Genomic DNA, 19,495 nt, shown 5'->3' on the forward strand with positions numbered 1-19,495 from the left:
TAATAGCTCCAATTGAATGCTTTGTGTGTGTGTGTGTGTGTGTGTGTGTGTGTGTGTGTGTGTGTGTGTGTGTGTGTGTGTGTGTGTGTGTGTGTGTGTGTGTGTGTGTGTGTGTGTGTGTGTGTGTGTGTGTGTGTGTGTGTGTGTGTGTGTGTGTGTGTGTGTGTGTGTGTGTGTGTGTGTGTGTGGGGGTGTGTGGGGGTGTGTGTGGGGGTGTGTGTGTCTGTGACCGTGCGTGCGTCATATACGTATATATGGCAGCCGTGTGTGTGTGTGTGTGTGACCGTGCGTGCGTCATATACGTGTGTGTGTGTGTGTGTGTGTGTGTGTGTGTGTGTGTGTGTGTGTGTGTGTGTGTGTGTGTGTGTGTGTGTGTGTGTGTGTGTGTGTGTGTGTGTGTGTGTGTGTGTGTGTGTGTGTGTGTGTGTGTGTGTGTGTGTGTGTGTGTGTGTGTGTGTGTGTGTGTGTGTGTGTGTGTGCCCACTTGTTTTCATGACACAGCCTACATCAGCAGCGCAGAGAAACATGGATGTCTGCTGGAGTGACAGATAGAGAGATGGGAGAGTGCAGGAGAGGACGGATGGATGGGGGAGAGAGGGATGAATATTGACTGATCAGTGGAGAGATTGACAGCCAGAGAATAATGGGAGCATTCAGACTCTGTCTTTTTTTCCCCCTGTTGCTAACTTTCCTGGCACACCTATTTTTGCCCTCCTACGCTGCGAAGACTGCTCTTGAATTCTTGAAATGATTTATTATCTGATATGCAGAGTCCTGATGTGTTTATATCCGAGAGTAATTTACTAGAAACCCTTTCTATCTTTTTGTTTGATTGGACAAGCCTGAGCAAAATACTTTCTGATACATGAAAAGTGTATGAAACCTAATCACATTTAGTCTCCATAATGAAATTCCATAGCAGTGACTTTGTGTTCATATTTTGATTCTTTTCAAATGCATTATCTAAGTGTAATTCACTGTCTGGCTATTATCTTGTTAGTGTTTTTTTTTTCCACTTGCCTTTTGTGGTGACTCTATGCCCTTGGCTAAGTAAAAGTCCTCTTTTACAGAAGGCCAAGATTAAAATAGGGGAATATCAAATATTTTGTATTCTATTTGTCAATGAGTATTATACAGATAGATAACATACAATCAACTAAGCCCATTCCAAATGAAATCTGGAGCCTTTCAGAAAATGACAAGGGAAGGCTGATGCTGTGTGTGTGTTTCCGGACATGTGTGCACGCTTTTGTTCATAGCTCCTCTTCTGTGTAACATGTGTTTCAGAGGGAACTTCTCTGGAGGAGCAAGTGCGAAGGATAAAGGACATTGAGGCCATCGAAAGTGATTCCTTTGTTCCTCAGGCTTTCAAATCATCCAGGGATGATATAAAGGTGCGTTCTGTCCCTCTTTCTCTCCCTTCCCCTCACTCTCTCTATCTTTTCACTCCGACTCTTATTGAATTTCCCTCTCTGCAAAGCTGTGCCGTCTGTCCAGAGACAGCCCAGACCAAATCAAACATTCATTCAGCGCCGTTTGTTCCGACCTGAGACGGTTTCATCAGGCGCTCCAATGTTCGCCGCCTCCAAAGCGGCAGCACCCACACAAAAGCCGCAGCAGGCAACAGCCATCCTCCGTCTCCCCTCTCTGTCTCCCTCTCCCCCCGCTGGTTGTGCAGATGCAGACAACACACAGAAGTCATTATTGAAATGTTCCTGTCTCTGAAGGAGCAGGAATTAGATTTGTTGGGGCTCATGGATGTTTTTCAAAAGATAGGCGACAACATGTGACAGCAAGCCTGCACAGACCTCTGGGACACATCCTGGTGGGCCTGACACAGGTCAGGACCCCCGCGGCTGCAGCTTGGACTGCACAGCTCGCACATGAGCAGTTTACTTTGCCTTTACCGTCCAAGAGTGCAAATGCTGCTTCAACAAGTTCAACGATTCAGCTCTTTTTTGTCAGGTCTGTGTGCACAATGTTTAAAAAGTTAGATTTATACATTCAAATAAACTCACAAAACATTATGCAGAGAGAAAAATATTTTCTTCAAATGCAATATTCTCAAAGTTTACTTTTCGAGAACAAAAGTAATAATTCAAATGTACACACTTGGTTTTCTTTTTGTTGACAGTTTGATTGGTTTTCATACTTAAGATACCCAGACAATGAATCCTTAGTCGGGAATATTTGATAGTCTTTTAGAAAGATCACATCTTTGCCTGCATTGAAGGGAACATCAACTCTTTGCTATACTAGTACGATAAATACTTTAGAAATATAAGTTGTTAAACATTTTTCTTATTTTATTTAGCAGAAGAGAACAAGCAATCTACTGAATTATTTTTATTTAGTATTGTGTGAGAATGCATTCTTTTAAATTATTTATTTTACATATACGTTTATTTTGTTTTAGTGTTGAAGGCCATTTACCAATAGTTCCACTGAAAATGTTTTAGCCACTTTAACGAGGAGAACCCGGTGAACTTTGATATCTGCTTCACTTTATCTTTTGAGATTTCTATTTCAAGCAAGCTGTGTACATTAGAAATGTATATTCAGCATATTATTACCAATAATTGTGTATTTTGGCAAATCGAGATACTTATGAGCAAGTGTGTTTTTGATCTCACTCGCTTTTTGTATCCTGCCAAAATACATTTTAAATGGATCTTTCCAACTGGGTAAACATTTGCTCTGGGCCGGAGTGTTGGAAACATGAATGGATTTGGCAAAGTGTGCATTTGGATATATCTTCTTTATCAAGGAGAATGTAAGGTTATCCATCGGAATGTTATCCATCGGAATGTACGTTTTATTATCTGTTTGTGTAATACCTCTAGGGAAGAGAAAGAATGACTTCTAAATATTAAAAGTTCTTCTGTCAGCTTGGACTCAACAGATTGAAACAAGAGAGGGATGGAAGACCTTAGTTCTTTTCAGTTATAAGAAAGTGGAAGATACATTTATTTTATCTTGAACTTTAACAAAAATTGGCCAACCATTTGGTTCTTGGTTAAATATTTCATAAGGCGCTTCAGTGAGACAGTGCAGTTACTGCTTCATAATTAAGACTTATGGAAAATGTAAGGCGGGAAACATGGGGGCATAATGAGTCAAGTGAGACAATAACGATCTCTATCACAACACTGCTGTCTGTTGCACGAGACAGACTTTCACTGCCATCTGCTGGACAATCTTAATATTGCATTTAAAAATATTTTCTTTGTCCCAGTTTTATACTACATAAAAAGGTATGAAAATATACCAACCTTCTATATATATATTTTTTGTATAGAAACATCTACAAACAATATTGTTTAATACCAACATGAAATTATACAGTACCTGTGATAAAATAATTGCATTAATATTATATTCATAAAGGTACATTATTTTTCTTGTTCTTTAGCTATTTGCAATTATTTTAGCTATTGGCAACGCTTTATTTCCTTTTTCCTTGTGTGACAATTATATGTCAATGTTAATTTGGTGTAATATTCTAAAGTTACATTTTTCTATTTAAAAAGTAGATGGATCTACCATTTCTTTTATTGTTTCTTATTTGAGAATGACACATTTCTCTTATGTATTTCTTTGGGTACAGACTGAGCCAGTTGAGGTGAAGCAGGAATCGGAGAGCTCAGATCATCACAACGTCGATCTTCCTATCTCCATAGTCTACAATGACACTGACTCCCTCGCCCATCCCTGTGTAAGTTCTCCTATTCAAAAAGCTTTGCAGACTTGTCTTTAACACTTTCTGTGTGTATGAACAGCTTCCACCCTCAAAACAGCTAAAGTTGATCTCACTTCTTGTCATTTTATCTTTTCGCCACCATACTGTTATTATGAGAATAGTTTTGCCTTGGGTTGACGAACTTAGTCAACTTTTTTTTTTTATAAAATACCTCTGCTGACTCCACCACCACTATTTACTCCATTCCTGCAAATTCTGATACAGCGCCTTGTATAGTATAGGATACTGCGGAATAGTAGATTACAGCCTCCTAACATCACCTCCTCCCCTGCCTGCAGACCAATGATGAAAAACGAGAAGGAAAACTTTAAACTCCAATAATGCTCCCTGGGGCTTCCCAGTCATTTATCTCCACTGGGGGAAACTAAGTTATGCCCTGACGTATGCAGATAACCTCCTCAAATACACACACACACAACGCCTCCCAGCCAAAATGCACACACACACACACACCCTCAGACAGGCTGATGTATGGTAGCAATATGCCCCAGGCGGGCCCCGGCCTCAGCTTCAGCTCCAGCTCCTCTTCCAATTAGAACAGATGAGTCCCATTAGCCCAGCCCAGATACTGTCATCCCACACACACAGCCTCATTAGCACCATGACACCAGTCCAGAGCCGACAGACAAGAACTCACTGGTGTTGAATCTAACACACAGATAACATGCGGTGCAGCTGTACGCGGCGTAGGTTAGGAATGAAGGATTGACGTGGCCGGGGCTGCTCCACAATCTGCATAATAATAGACACATATCATCACATAGATACACAGTATGTACACATAGCCCCGCATGTCAACATTATCTCTCCCCCTCGCAAAAACACACACAGTGAATACAGAAATGTGCCTTGCTTCTCGGTCGCATAGTCATTATGTTACTTCCTAATAAACAGATGCCTTCATTCATCAGACACTCGCAGCAGCAGTTTTATAGCCCGCTTACATTCAATATCATTACTGCTGTTGATGTACTGCGTACAATACCAGTCACATGTGTAGGCCTTCTCTATCTACCCACTGCTAGGCTCACAGATGAGTTGTGGGTTCAAATGAAGGGTTTTTTCACATGCATTTTGAAGTGAGCAGACAGGGAAAGACTAATAGGACACATAAGATACCACAGCCTTGTAATAGAGCTTCATTACTGTGACCCAGGGGTCCACGCTGAGGTCACATGTGTGTCAATGGGCTGTACCAACAACTCTGTGCCAGGCTCACGAACTTACCAGGAAACAGCTCATTCATTTCTGTCACATTCTTGAAGTGAGATGTTTTGTAAGGTAACACGACATTGTTAGGTAATGACTCAAGTGCCAAAGTAGACTGTGGAGTAGAGCTTATACTGCTCTTTATCAATTGAAAGAAGAAGTAGAAATGCACTGTGGTAGATACATAGTGGGGCAAAAAAGTATTTAGTCAGCCAGCAATTGTGCAAGTTCTGCCACTTAAAAAGATGAGAGAGGCCTGTAATTTTCATCCTAGGTATACCTCAACTATGAGAGACAAAATGAGGGAAAAAAATCCAGAACATCACATTGTCTGATTTTTAAAGAATTTATTTGCAAATTATGGTGGAAAATAAGTATTTGGTCAATAACAAACAAACAAGATTTCTGGCTCTCACAGACCTGTAACTTCTTCTTTAAGAGCCTCCTCTGTCCTCCACTTGTTAACTGTATTAATGGCACCTGTTTGAACTCGTTATCAGTATAAAAGACACCTGTCCACAACCTCAAACAGTCACACTCCAAACTCCACTATGGCCAAGACCAAAGAGCTGTCAAAGGACACCAGAAACAAAATTGTAGACCTTCACCAGGCTGGGAAGACTGAATCTGCAATAGGTAAGCAGCTTGGTGAGAAGAAATCATCTGTGGGAGCAATTATTAGAAAATGGAAGACATACAAGACCACTGATAATCTCCCTCGATCTGGGGCTCCACGCGAGATCTCACCCCGTGGGGTCAAAATGATCACCAGAACGGTGAGCAAAAATCCCAGAACCACACGGGGGGACCTAGTCAATGACCTGCAGAGAGCTGGGACCAAAGTAACAAAGGCTACCATCAGTAACACACTACGCCGCCAGGCACTCAAATCCTGCAGTGCCAGACGTGTCCCCCTGCTTAAGCCAGTACATGTCCAGGCCCGTCTGAAGTTTGCTAGAGAGCATTTAGATGATCCAGAAGAGGATTGGGAGAATGTCATATGGTCAGATGAAACCAAAATAGAACTTTTTGGTAAAAACTCAACTAGATGTGTTTGGAGGAGAAAGAATGCTGAGTCGCATTCCAAAGAACACCATACCTACTGTGAAACATGGGGGTGGAAACATCATGCTTTGGGGCTGTTTTTCTGCAAAGGGACCAGGACGACTGATCCGTGTAAAGGAAAGAATGAATGGGGCCATGTATCGTGAAATTTTGAGTGACAACTTCCTTCCATCAGCAAGGGCATTGAAGATGAAACGTGGCTGGGTCTTTCAGCATGAAAATGATCCCAAACACACCGCCCGGGCAACGAAGGAGTGGCTTCGTAAGAAGCATTTCAAGGTCCTGGAGTGGCCTAGCCAGTCTCCAGATCCCAACCCCATAGAAAATCTTTGGAGGGAGTTGAAAGTCCTTGTTGCCCAGCGACAGCCCCAAAACATCACTGCTCTAGAGGAGATCTGCATGGAGGAATGGGCCAAAATACCAGCAACAGTGTGTGAAAACCTTGTGAAGACTTACAGAAAACGTTTGACCTCTGTCATTGCCAACAAAGAGTATATAACAAAGTATTGAGATGAACTTTTGTTATTGACCAAATACTTATTTTCCACCAAAATTTGCAAATAAATTCTTTAAAAATCAGACAATGAGATTTTCTGGATTTTCTTTTTCTCATTTTGTCTCTCATAGTTGAAGTGTACCTAGGATGAAAATGACAGGCCTCTCTCATCTTTTTAGGTGGGAGAACTTGCACAATTGGTGGCTGACTAAATACTTTTTTGCCCCACTGTAGATATCACATAGATAAACAAATTTGTCGCTGGTAAAAACACACATTTGCTTTGAGAGGGCTATAGAGATCACAGACATGTTAAGAATTGGCTGCTTAAAACAATAGTTATTATTGATTGGTAACTTTTGTGAATAGTTGTTTAAAATATCTTGCTAGTTCTGAAATATGGAAATTGGACACTTTTCCTTGTTCTTTAAATAATTTGAGCTCCTTTGACAATGCTTTGGGCATTTTTCACAGTTTTTCAATGTTTAAAGACCAATTTACTCCCTCGTGTCTAATATTTCAATTTGATTCCGTCACATAGAAGCAATGCATTATTTTTGCGTTTATAAGTAGACTTAGTTTTTCCACTATTACATGCCATGTTCTATCCTGTAGAATGCAATTCTTATGATATCCTTGGTTTGTTCTGATGGGATTGATATTTATACATAGCTATGTTATGTTTGTCTAAATGCACTCTTGAGGAAAAAAGGAACAATGTTTCTTGAATCCTGATATTTAACGGCAGTGTTAACTTCACTTTGTCGCTATTTGTAACTTTGCCTTATTACTAACATGTCTCTTCACGCTGTCCTGCAGTTGTTCATGGACAAGGAGAGGGCCGAGGAGCTGTGGCACAACAGATTGATCTCTCTGCGACAGGAGAGGCTCATGGGAAGTCCTGTGACCTAATGGACACCAGAAGATGTTGCACTAATTTCCTACTGTAAAAACGTGTGAGAACATAAGCAGATGAACAGTTTTTGGTCTTGATGTGCGTATTATTATTTTGGTAATGTTGATGAAATTCAATTTACAAGCTACTGTTCTTCATTTTGCTTCATTTTTTTTTTACTTAGGAAGGATGTCAGAAAATGTGTGTTTTACAGTGTAGGATTAGCATTTGATACAATTTGTGTTTGGTATTCATTCTGTAATAAAGATGGATGTGGTTTCATTTGAATGAAAACTATCTTGTGTTTTTGTGCTTCAATGATGGACATACATTTAAGTGGGAATGAACTTGTACAAAAAACACCACGCTTTTCTTTAAAAATGTGTAACTTGTTGTGTTTTTAAAGGAAGATAGCAGCAGTAACTCCAGTTATATACAGTTGAATGAGTCACAAGGCCAGCCAAGAACTTCTTAAACAGATATTAACCTTGGTAACTTCATCTATTGGGCCATATGCTCACCTGCCCCTAACTTTTTGTACTTTTCTAATGATATATATATATATATATATATATATATATATATATATTATTCAGAGATGTTTATGTTTATCCAATGTTGTGTTTCTGTTGGAGCAGGGAGTCAAGGCAGTATAGGGTCCAGACTCAGGCCTATTTGTGGAACAGCCAGATGGTAAATCTATACTGCTTCTGGGACTGTGTGTCACTCCTGTACACACAAAATAGTCAGTGTTGTATTTAAAAAATGCTTATGAAGAAAAATGATTTGTTAAAGCAAATGCACAAATGAAACTTTGCTACTTGTGCAGTGCTTGCTTTGGATGGGTGAAGTGAGTGTTTGTCCTCCTCACTCGTGTTAAATGGCTTTCCAAAAATGTCTTCACAAACCCTTCATTACCAAACAAATAATAATTTAGATATGACCAGGTTCATCAAATTAATGATCACTAAAGTGAGGTCTGTAGCACTTTACCAGGGTGTCTGGGATTAATTAATTTAAACTGTCATAAAATGATAAGACTTAATTCAAAATCCAAAGTTTTAATGTTTAAAAATAAATATATAAAAAGAAAGTTAATATATATTAGGTTTTAATCTAACACATCTAAAAGTGTTTTGATTAGCAAATATGTTTAATAAATGTGTAAAATCGTTCTGTCACATTTATATTGTGTTGCTCTTTCACATAACTATAAAAGTGTTTAACATAGGGTACATCAAATTATTCCTGGGGACAAATGTGGCCACATCCAGAAGCAAGTAATGAACCTTTGAGAAATCTCTGGAGTGCAGTTGCTATTGGCAGCAACACACAACATAAATGTTTTTATTTCGAAAATGTGTTTCGTTTTTTATTGCTTGATCTAGTTTGAGTGAGTTACTTTTATTATTATTATTATTATTATTATTATTATTATTATCATTATCATTATTATTATTATCATTATTATTATTATTATTATTAGAGCCTGTTCAAAGTTTCAAATAACCAGCCAATCGGAGGCTCGGGTGTGCATCACGTGGTCGGTGTCATAGTGAGTTTGGTTCCTTGCCCCCTCCTCTGTGGTAACATTACCTAGGCTGAGCAGCGGTGGAGCCGGGACACCTGTGGCGGAACGGATTATTATTTGAAAATCTTTAGCTAACACATTTTGTTTACAGCCGCACATCCGTGGAAATGTTCAACAGTAATCACAGGGAGTTTGATGAGGATCCGTTCTTCTCGTGAGTAGCCAAACTGTTAATAAATCTACGTTATTGAAATAACTAATTTTTGGCGGTTCTTATAATGCATCAATTAAGAACATCCTCAGAAGTAGCTAATTTTGAAGATAAATACCATTTGAAGTTGTAGTTATATTCATTTCAACAATGACTGTGTCCTGGAGAAGAACTAGACGCACACGATAACGTTAATTTTATTATTTTGTAGGCTAACTTTATAAAACGTTTTTTTTTTTTTTAGTCACTGCCGAAGATATAGCCTAACATTAAGTTTCACTTTAAGCTATTTTCAGAAAAGTGAGAACAAGGTGTTAGGCCTAGTCTGCCTGCTTGTTTCTAAACATTGCATTTTAACTTTTCTGTTCTGAAACAGTTACCTAGCAACAGCTGTTAGAAACGTTATTGTTTAACAGTGAATTACTTTATAAAGTGTTTCTAGTTAGTGCTAGTGGAGCAATGTTTTAATGTCCATCCATGTTGCTATTTTCAGAGGTGGGAGAAGAACTCAGTGTAGTAATACTCCGTCATAAGTAAAAGTCCTGTATTCAAAATGTTACTGAAGTAAAAGTACAAAAGTAGTGGCATTTAAATATACTTAAAGTATCAAAAGTTCTGTTTTGTTCATTATTATTGACGTATTTATCAAGCTGGTAAAAGTGGAACTAATTTAAATCACTTTATTTACTTCTGGGTAGCATGTGAATTGAATCCAGTTGTGTCTCAAGTCTTTTTAGGTGTTGATCATATTTTTATCATTCATTTATGTGAAAGTAACTTAAGGTACTCCATAAATGTAGTGGAATAAAAGTACAATATTTACCTCTGAGTATAGAACTTTTGTAGTGGAGTATAAGTACAAAGTAGCATAAAATGGAAATACTCAAGTAAAGTACTCCAAAATTGTACTTAAGTACAGACTTGAGTAAATGTACTTGGTAACTTTACACCACTGCCTATTTGAAATGTAGATACTAGTCTGTAAAACTTTAGGAGCTTTATGAAATCACATTATTTCCATTTCTATTCTTCTAACTACTTTACTCTGCCACTGTGCTACAGTCACAAGAGTGAACACCTGCTGTGTGGCCGCACATGACTTCACTTCTTAGAGTGTAAAGGTCATAACATTATTTAAAGAGTGCTTATTATTTCAGGTTGTGTTATTTGAAGGATATGGACTCCAAGGTGGCCCGATAGAGGGATTTCAGTTTCTTTTGCAGAGACCCTTTATTTTGTTATTCCTCTCCCAAGTTTCATCATGGCTATCCCCAACATCCTGCTGCAGAATTGCTGCTATGAATGAGTGAAAGCTGAGATTCCCTTTCTCTTTGCTTCCTCTTCCTCTGCCATAGGGATCCTTTCCGGGCTCACACGGACCATATGCGGCAGATGATGCGAAGCTTCTCTGAGCCATTCGGCGGGAATGTAATGCCCAGTATAATGGATGGAAGAAATCAGGGTCGTGGCATGGCAGAACATCCTACCTCATCTGTGGCTTTGAGGGACGAACACAGGGTGAGAACTTGCATTTGAAGAAGCACTCTTACAATTAGCTTATATGTTAGACTCAAGTAAAAGATATACATTTTTACCCAGTTTATTACACAGGTTTAATGTGCACAGGCACTAAGGCTGAACGATTAATCCATTTGAAATCGAAATCGCGATTTGAAATGATGCGATTATCAAATCGCAAAGCATGCGATTTAAAAAATAATAATAATAAAATTATTTTTCAAATTGTTCTTTTCCAACATTTTTTTTTGTTCTCGTGTGTCAGTCATCCACACCAATCAGAAGTGCTGTGCTCCACATGTAACAGCCATTGTTAACCAATCAGAAGTGGCCCATGATAGAAGGTGATAGACAGATTGTGAGAGATTTTTAAAGTGCCTGCCCTTTCCAAATGGCTTCCAATGGAGCTTTCCTAGATGGTTTGGTGAAACAAACCATCTGAGTCAGGTTAGTAATGCTCCATCACATGTGTTACATCTCTTACAGGGTGAATCTTAAACTGAAGCTTGACTTTAAAGCAACCCAACGGAAGTTTCATGTACGTTTAGTTCTTTCACTCGTAGCTCGGGCTGCGGGGGTGCTAGAGACGGGAGTACGTTGATACTAGTGCTGGGGGAGAAACGATTATTTTGAAAACGATTAATCGGGCGATTATTTCATCGATTAGTCGACTAATCTAACGATTATTTTTCTGTTGTTCGATTTATAAAAAACATAATGTATCTCAAATAAATACCAAAAAACATTACTTCATTCATGACAACTGCGCACGAGTTTACGTGCAGCCCTGGCGAGGACATTGCTTGGCTCCGTTAGTTGACATACATTGATACTATAAGCTGACTAACGTTAGTCTAATGTTATGTTTGACTCGTAAACGACCACAACATGAGTTAGCTCTCTGTGCAGTTTGTTCGTTCCGGGTTAGTAGCGGCTAGATAGCGGTGTTCTGCAGACGTAAACTAGCTACAACCATTCCATCCAACATTAAATGCTGACAAACGTTAACTAACACACAGCTGGCGCTGCTAGCTAGGTAACTAACATTAACTACTATCCAACCAAGCACGAACAAACCGTACGGAGAGCTATAAGATAGTTAGCACTACCGAAGTGCACAGAACTCAAGCTGCACAACACACTAGGGCTGTTCCTATTTATGAATATGCTTTTATTTTGAAGGAGAGGTAGCGCTGTTGACAGGAAGTTGTTGTTGCTATGGAAACAACGTGACGGAGATTAACGGTGAAAAGTAATATCTACATATAAAGACGGAGAAAGTAAACGATAAAGTTTATGGTTAAGTGTTGGCACCCCCCGAACAAGGTTTTACGTTGATATTGGAGATTTCAATAAATTCAATTTGAAAGACCTAGGGCGAGATGTTTTTGTTTGGGGGCTTTTTGCAGGGCTTCGTGCGCAATCCTGTGAGGAGGAGGTGGTAGCCGTTTCAGTCTCCATAGTGTTTAAAGTGCGATTGCGAACTGCTTGTTATTGTTTTGGGTGACCCACGTGTGTGTGGCGATGCGTCGACGAGGAAATATGTCGTCGACGATATTTTGAAGTCGACATCGTCGACGCATCGCTACAGCACTAGTTGATACGACCTTCCTAGCCGAAGTTATGGCCGCATTTTACAATAAACTTACGTTGGGTCGCTTAAAAAGAAATATCGCAATTCGAATCGCAATCGCAATATTTGTCAGAAAAATTGCAATTAGATTTTTTCCCAAAATCGTGCAGCCCTAGCACATAGGCATATAACCAGAAGATTGGTGTTTGGAGAAAGTTTACTGAGGGTATAGTGGAAGCTGGCCACAGGCAGCGTAACTGGAGCACCACTCATCGAGGTATGGGGCCATGTGAGTCTCTAGTTTAGTAAAAGGGCAACCCCCTTGGCCTCACTGGACAGTTATATCTAGCCCTGAGGAGCCCTATATATAGTGCATTGTTCCACTGACATACTGCTTTCTTGCAATACAAGGTACAGACTTCTTTAACAGTCAAACCAACAGGACCCCCGAGAATTATGTGTGGCTGAGATGAGCTGCGGCTGGAAATAACACTTTATTTTGATAATATTGTAATAGGCTCCGGATTCATGTTAAATTAAAATACTTAATTATATTTTTTAAATGGACAACGTACATTAATCAACAGTCAAACGAATGTTAGACTAAAGGCTAGTTTTCATCTGTCTTTCCTCTGCCTCATGTTGTTAGGAATTCTAAAATAAAACAAAAGTACTACACTGGTAAAAAGCATATACAGTATAGTCAAATTGATGCCTGTTAACAACTTTATACTGTCAAACACTTTTAAGCTACATATTCTTTAAAATAGTTTATCTTTAAACACAACTGCTACCCCATACATATTTAATTGCAAGCCCTTATGTTATATCAGCTAAGAACAAGGTTGGGAGAGCTGTGGCCTTTAAGTATTAGTCGTCAATAATTATTGTTCTGTAACATGTTGATGTTATTTGTGCAGTGTTGTAGAGGCAGGCAGAGGAATGGTTCTAGTCTGCCATGTTTTGCACCCGTTCACCTCTCCTAACTCCAATATGTGCTGCTTATATCTCCACTGTAGTCCCTCTCACCTGCTTTAACCCCACTACTTGGGAGCCGGTACATTTATCCTTGATAATGACTTTCATTAGAAGCCTATCCACAATAGCCGGCAGCCTGCTTTCTATTTGTTAGCAGCGCGGCTTTAACTAGCTAATGTCAGCCGAGGACGTTCTCTGAGAACTTGACTAATGACCACAGTGACAGTGGGTGAAATGGAGCTACACTGCAAAATGTCAAGTCCAAACAAATCATTTAATCTAATAGTAGAAGTAATATGCAGTTTGTTATAGATCCCCAATAATGCTTGACTTGTTAGTGAGTTGTTGACAAGACATTGTTTTCTTTGGAGTATTACAATACAGGACCTCAGTCTATTGACACATTTGTTTTCTTTATTAAAGACTAACTGGTTATTAGGGTGAGGTAGGGTTCCATTGAACTGTACTGTGAGGTCTCTCCATTACATATACAAAGAATTGGATAGGAGATGCAGATGTAAGATCATGAAAGGAAAGTCTAAACCTCCCAAACCCTAGACTGCTTTGTTAATTGTAACAAACCATGTACACAATACCTACTACTGGATGGTGTACTCAGGCTTTAGGTTAACAGAACATGGAATCGCAGTTTTACCACTTTCACTCCCACACACACTCCACTATCTGAAGATGAGGAGCAGCCTGGTGGGGCCCAGCAATGGTCAGAGGGCTGAAGCTGTGGTGCTGTGCTGTTGGCTTTGGAAAGGCATGTGTACGGATGTCATGGACACTCTGTTTTCTGATTGTTGCTCTTTTGCTCCATCTGTTTGGCAGAACGTGCCTTGGCGATGCTGGAACATTAGCAGCTAGATGACAGACAGCTCACGCTCATTCTGCTCTCCAATATCACAGGCACAAATGTGCACACACAAATATAAACACATACAGTATTAAAACACAAGCAGAGTTACATGCAGTCACAGCATGCAACACAAAGACACTCGAGCATACATACACACACATGAAGATGCACACACACACGTTGGTCAGTTCAGCTTGAAGGCTTGTACTTCTTGCATTAACTTGCTTCCCGATGGAATCTAATGCTAAGCCCTACACTGCTAAGCCTGTCTTACCTTCCAAGCCTGCTATGAGTTCTCCTATTTCCCAGTTTCTTGCCAACATCCACTACATACCTGCTTCACATAACCTTTCAATGCACTCATTCATCAGGGCACTTGTTTACTCTCGAAAAAAACAATCATCATAAGTTAGAAGTACATTCTGTTATTCTATGTCTTGTTCAGAGTATAACTGTCTGAGCAAATGCTGTAACCAGCCTAGGTAAAGCTGCATTTGTAATCTCAATGAGACTCCTCGTCTTCTTTTATTGTCTTATGGTACCAAGATTATAAATCAGGGGTGTCCAAACTACGACCCGGGGGCCATTTTGAATCGGCCCTCAGCAAATTCAAAAAGTATAATGGAATGCGGCCCACAAATGAAACTTGAGCTTTTCTTGTATGGTACTTATTAAATATATCTGTAAACATATATTACACAGTAGTGTGCATGTGTTAATAAGCCCACGTTCAGTCAATTAAAGTTGCAAATATGTTCTAACAAATCTAAGTTGATAAGAAAAAGCCCAATAACTTATTTACATAACAACCTTGAAATATACCCTTCCTATTTCCTGTTATGATAAGCAATCTGAGGCTTCTGTGTAAGGAATGAGCTGCTAACAAAATAAATGAAACCCTATGGAAAGCTGTGATGAAGGCGGTTGTATCAAGCATCATTTACTTACATTTGATTGATTTTGCTAACTTATCACTTCACTTATGAGGCAATAAACCTCACCTCTGTTGAGTGGCCCAGCCCTTCGAATATTTTTCTGTCTGTGGCCCTCTGTTTGGACACCCCTGGTATAAATTATACGAATGCCTCTAACTTCCCATGAGATTCACCAGGACCAATGCCTTTGCAGCACAACCCTTGTTTTTCCTTTTAAGTATTGTTGGAGCGCTAATTCCCCTACGGTGTTACTCATCGCTCCCCCAGAAGCAGCCTGCCGGCCTCAGAGAGCACAGTGTCAGTCCCATATCAGATTGAGAGAGCTAGAAGAGAGAACCTCATTCTGCAGTAGTCCAGACAGCCTAAAATAATGTGTTAAAGACCACCAGGTCTACATTCCTTATCTTGCACCCTCAATCTCTCCTCTGCTCAACCCCGGTCTAAATATAAAGCTGGCAGATATGTAACTGGCATTTATTAGTTCATAGATGCCACTCTGGGATATAATTGGCTGTGAGGCTTCATAGATACCGGGTGGGAGCGTTGTACATCAGCTTGACATTTCAAAAAGAGCTGAGAGAGCAGCCTTGGACTCTTTGACCCCCCGCTGGCTGGTCCATCCTGCCTTCCTAGAATGAAGCTCCGTTTCAGTGTTAAACCCACGCTAATCTCTGGCAATGCGACCCAATTACACATGGAACACAAGTCATTCAACACCCCCACTGATTATGCACAATACCTCTGGGCATCAACCCCCCTGGCTGCCCCCCCCCCTTAGAAAATACACGCACTGCATAGCGATGGCAGTTGAGATGCTTATCCCCGGGCCACAGGGTCATAAACACCTGGCCCGGGGAACATAGTCTGAATGCAGGCTGCCCCCCCCCCCCTGCTGGAAGAAGACTGACGGCCTTGAAGGGTTGTGTTTGAGGCCGTGGGCAACGCTCTGTGTCACGGGGTTAGTGACTGATGTAAAACAACCAAACAGCTTACTGACCACAAACATGCTAACAGTCTAGATGTGTGTGTGTTACTATGCTTTGTCACTAAACTAATCTTGTTTGAATCCTCAGGATATAAGCCGGTCATTGTTGCCCTTTGGCAGTTTTGACAGCACGGTCAGTGGAGTCTGCTATCCTACATGTTTCTCACTTTAACCCATACTCACTATAGCATGCTCTAACTCCATAACTGTCTCCAAGCAGCCGGAGAAGAGGTCTTTTGCAAGCAATCATTTGCACTCAGTATGATTTAATCGGATTGAATGCTTCTTACCTGTACCACTAACACTTTGCCTGCATGCTGTACAAATGTGGGAGTATTGTAGAAGCTGTACATGTTAACTATGAATGATGTGTGCTTGTTCATATCTCTGCAGACACTAACCGTACAAGACAAACATGCTTCTGTACTCCAAGGGCAAAAATAGCATTAAAATATTACTTTTCCATATATATACAATAAGGCGTAAGTGTAACTGCATAGAGATTTGAATAATAATAATAGTATTGTGAAAACAGTGTGACCATTTCATAGAATGACCGGTGTTGCTTTCTGAGGTTTGCTAAACATAATATATGTAATGTGTGCTGTTCTTACCTGCAACATCTTGTTCCCTTTACAACAGATACAGATGATTGTTTAGTTTATGTCATGTTACATGCAGGCTGCATCGGCATATCAAATATAAATATCTTATGTGATGTGTTGTATGCATGGGGATTATCGCAAAATGCACGTTTGAGTATTATATGTTGTGTTTTGTTTTTCCAGGCTCAGAATAACGTAAATGTAAGGTACCTCAACTGTGACCTATAGAAACTTGCATTCATTTGAATTGGAAAAGAATATGATCATGCTCTTGGTCCTGAACACCAAGGAGAAATAGTTAAATGAGGTGCTTAGCATTGACGGACAGTGATAAAGTTTCCATGGCCTCATTGGATCAAATGGGCCACCGTTAAATTCTCTCTCCAGAAAAGACTTCCAAAATAAAGACATCAACATTTGCATGCTGCACTTGGTTTGTAGTTTTCTAATGAATGTCACATGTGGTGAAGTGATAATGGGAATGCCCCAGTATAAGAGTCCCAGATGGCGCAGATGTAAGACACATTTAGCTCAGTGTACCCTGTGCGTGGATGTTTGTGCAGTCGATGGAGCTGTTTACGAGCTGATAACACCTAGTGACCATGCAGCGAACGCACCCCACCACTGAACTCTCTCTGGCCTTTGGCTGTTCTTTCTCTTTTGTGTTGATGCAGGGCACAACTATGAACCCTTTCGGCATGTTCGACAACGTGATGTCCAACATGAAAAGCAGGATGGAGGGGATGCACAGAAACTTTGTGAGTTTAATGATGTTGCTTCCTTCTCTGACGGTTGTGGTGCATAAACTGAAGATGCTCAACAATGTGTTTGTGTTTCAGGAGAACACGTCCACAGATTCAAACTCCCACTCGTTCAGCTCCTCATCAGTCATGACATATTCAAAAGTTGGAAATGAGCCTCCCAAGGTCTTCCAGGCGAGCTCGTCGACACGCCGGGCCCCTGGAGGGGTAAGCACCCCATCAGATGTTTAACTACATCATTTCACAGCACATTAGACCACAGTTCAGTACATGGAGCTGGGAGAAGTAAACCTGTCAGTGGAAGACTCTCTCATTCTGTCTTTCCTGAGTAATAACGGTGATAACTTCCCCCTGGCCTTTTCATGGGAGAGCATTATCTCAAGCTAACTTTTCTCACAGTGGCCTATGATGGCTCTGTGCCATTAAGGTGATCCTGCATACACTACACAAGGGCCCTGCAACCAAATGGAATGCAGCCATTACTACTATTATTAGCTCCATTTATGTTTGACTAACGATACAACTGTCTTATTTCTGACTGGACATTTTTGATGTGAGGAGTGAAGGAAATAAACATGTTGGAATAATGTGCTTATTCAGAGACCAATTGATGTATCTCATGGGTTTTATAATGTTTTAATACCAGATCAAGGAGACCCGGAAAGCAGTGAAAGACTCTGAGAGCGGTGTGGAGCAGATGACTATTGGTCACCACATCCAGGACAGGGGACATGTTGTTGAGAAGAAGCTCAACAAGAAAACAGGAAATAAGGAGTTCAACCAGGACTTTCAGAATTTGGATGAATGTATGTTAAACTGATTTATATATTATTGACATATATATTGATTTACACAACTCACGTTCAAGTGTTCTAGGGTTTTTTGCTGATAGACTTTCCTCAACTTAGTGGTTTTTGCTTCTTTGTCAAGTTTGTTCGATAAGCAGTTCAATTTGGTGAGATACATACACACATGTTAATGTCTTTTGATTAGTTCAGTTAACTTATATAAGGTAGACCACTTTTTATGTATTTTTGATCTATTTTCGAGTCCATAGACAGATTGTCTTTGTAACATGGTCCTGATTTTTCGCCCTCAGCTGAAGCAGAGACCTTTGACGATGAGTGGCAGCAAGAGGTGTCCAAGTTTCACACATCAGGCCCAGTGTCCCGTATGGAGGAGCCCAGGCTCCGCGGCGCTCACCGGGCAGCCCTCACCGGTTCTGAGCAGGAGCTCAGGTCAGTATTAAACATTCAAACGCCATGTGGTGTGAAAGACAGGCCAGATGGAGTTGATGATCAAATGACAAACAAGTGAAAGACGCTGATAGCAGACACATACAGTGTGCTTATGTAAGAGTATTGAACATTAGAACATTGATCATTTAATATGATATATTAATATAACATTTTGGGTTTCCCACAGTGATCAACCAAAGGCCAAGGCTGAGGGTAAAAGCTGCATGAAAGGCTCGGGTTCGACAAAGCAGTGAAAACTTCTGTTTGTGTGTCTATTAAAGTTTGTCAAGCTTCAAGCAGTATACTGTGCTGCTCTATACCCCCCCCACACCCCACACACACATACACACACACACACACACACACACATACACACACACACACACACACACATACACACACACACATACACACACACACACACACACACACACACACACACACACACACTGGTTTCATCATATGGACAGAATCAGAAGGCAACACTTGAATTGTAAAACAAAGATGGCTAGACATATGACAGAATCAGGAATTGGTTGTGTGTTATCTCTGGAGAAGAAGAACTTAGTAATGTTATCCTTTACTAGTACTAATACTCTTCTATGCTTATAGAACATTTAAAAAACGTCCTTACTCTTTCACAACATCCAGGAAACTAAAAGGCTAATTAGTATTTCATTACATGTTGCATTGTGGAAACAGATTAAGATAAACTCATACAATGTAAGAAACACATTAACATTTAATTAAGGGTAGAAGGCGCTAATCAAATCATAACAAATTATCAATGAACATTTAATTCATAAGATTTGGCATCAGATTAATAGAATTTGCTCTATGATTGATATTGTAATGATGCCATCTGTTCGAATG

The 19,495-nt window shown here is 40.1% G+C and overlaps 2 protein-coding genes across 4 annotated transcripts in view; both read left to right on the forward strand.

Annotated features, from left to right (window-relative positions):
- The window catches only part of rsrc1 (arginine/serine-rich coiled-coil 1), a 121,154-nt gene extending 113,435 nt beyond the window's left edge, over positions 1 to 7,719 (forward strand). Inside the window, exons 8-10 of one of the 2 annotated variants that reach the window (XM_079677329.1) lie at positions 1,288 to 1,394; positions 3,608 to 3,715; positions 7,350 to 7,719. In XM_079677329.1, the coding sequence (XP_079533455.1) occupies positions 1,288 to 1,394; positions 3,608 to 3,715; positions 7,350 to 7,442 (308 nt within the window). In that variant the 3' untranslated portion in view covers positions 7,443 to 7,719. Of the gene's footprint in view, positions 1 to 1,287; positions 1,395 to 3,607; positions 3,716 to 7,349 lie in introns of those variants that run through there. The other variant, XR_013807440.1, reaches the window with a different exon arrangement.
- A 1,303-nt stretch (positions 7,720 to 9,022) lies between these two features.
- On the forward strand, positions 9,023 to 18,918 carry mlf1 (myeloid leukemia factor 1). 2 transcript variants are annotated; one of them, XM_079677331.1, is made up of 8 exons: positions 9,023 to 9,170; positions 10,523 to 10,685; positions 16,107 to 16,151; positions 17,298 to 17,381; positions 17,463 to 17,591; positions 18,031 to 18,190; positions 18,484 to 18,622; positions 18,810 to 18,918. In XM_079677331.1, exons 1-8 carry the CDS (start codon positions 9,124 to 9,126, stop codon positions 18,874 to 18,876), a joined length of 834 nt encoding a protein of 277 aa, XP_079533457.1. In that variant the 5' UTR covers positions 9,023 to 9,123; the 3' UTR covers positions 18,877 to 18,918. The 2 variants fall into 2 exon arrangements, with proteins under 2 accessions (XP_079533457.1, XP_079533458.1); XM_079677332.1 differs by lacking the exon at positions 16,107 to 16,151.
- Positions 18,919 to 19,495: the final 577 nt, after the last annotated feature.

Source organism: Notothenia rossii, assembly GCF_949606895.1.
Source record: "Notothenia rossii genome assembly, chromosome: 4".
In the NCBI taxonomy this organism is placed as follows: domain Eukaryota; kingdom Metazoa; phylum Chordata; class Actinopteri; order Perciformes; family Nototheniidae; genus Notothenia; species Notothenia rossii.

Bases quoted from the DNA above. Each gene is read 5' to 3' on its own strand.
- mlf1 (XM_079677331.1), top strand. From the start codon at position 9,124: ATGTTCAACAGTAATCACAGGGAGTTTGATGAGGATCCGTTCTTCTC. The intron at 17,382-17,462 runs GTGAGTTTAATG...TTTGTGTTTCAG, and splicing joins AGGGGATGCACAGAAACTTT to GAGAACACGTCCACAGATTC. The intron at 17,592-18,030 runs GTAAGCACCCCA...TTTTAATACCAG, and splicing joins CACGCCGGGCCCCTGGAGGG to ATCAAGGAGACCCGGAAAGC.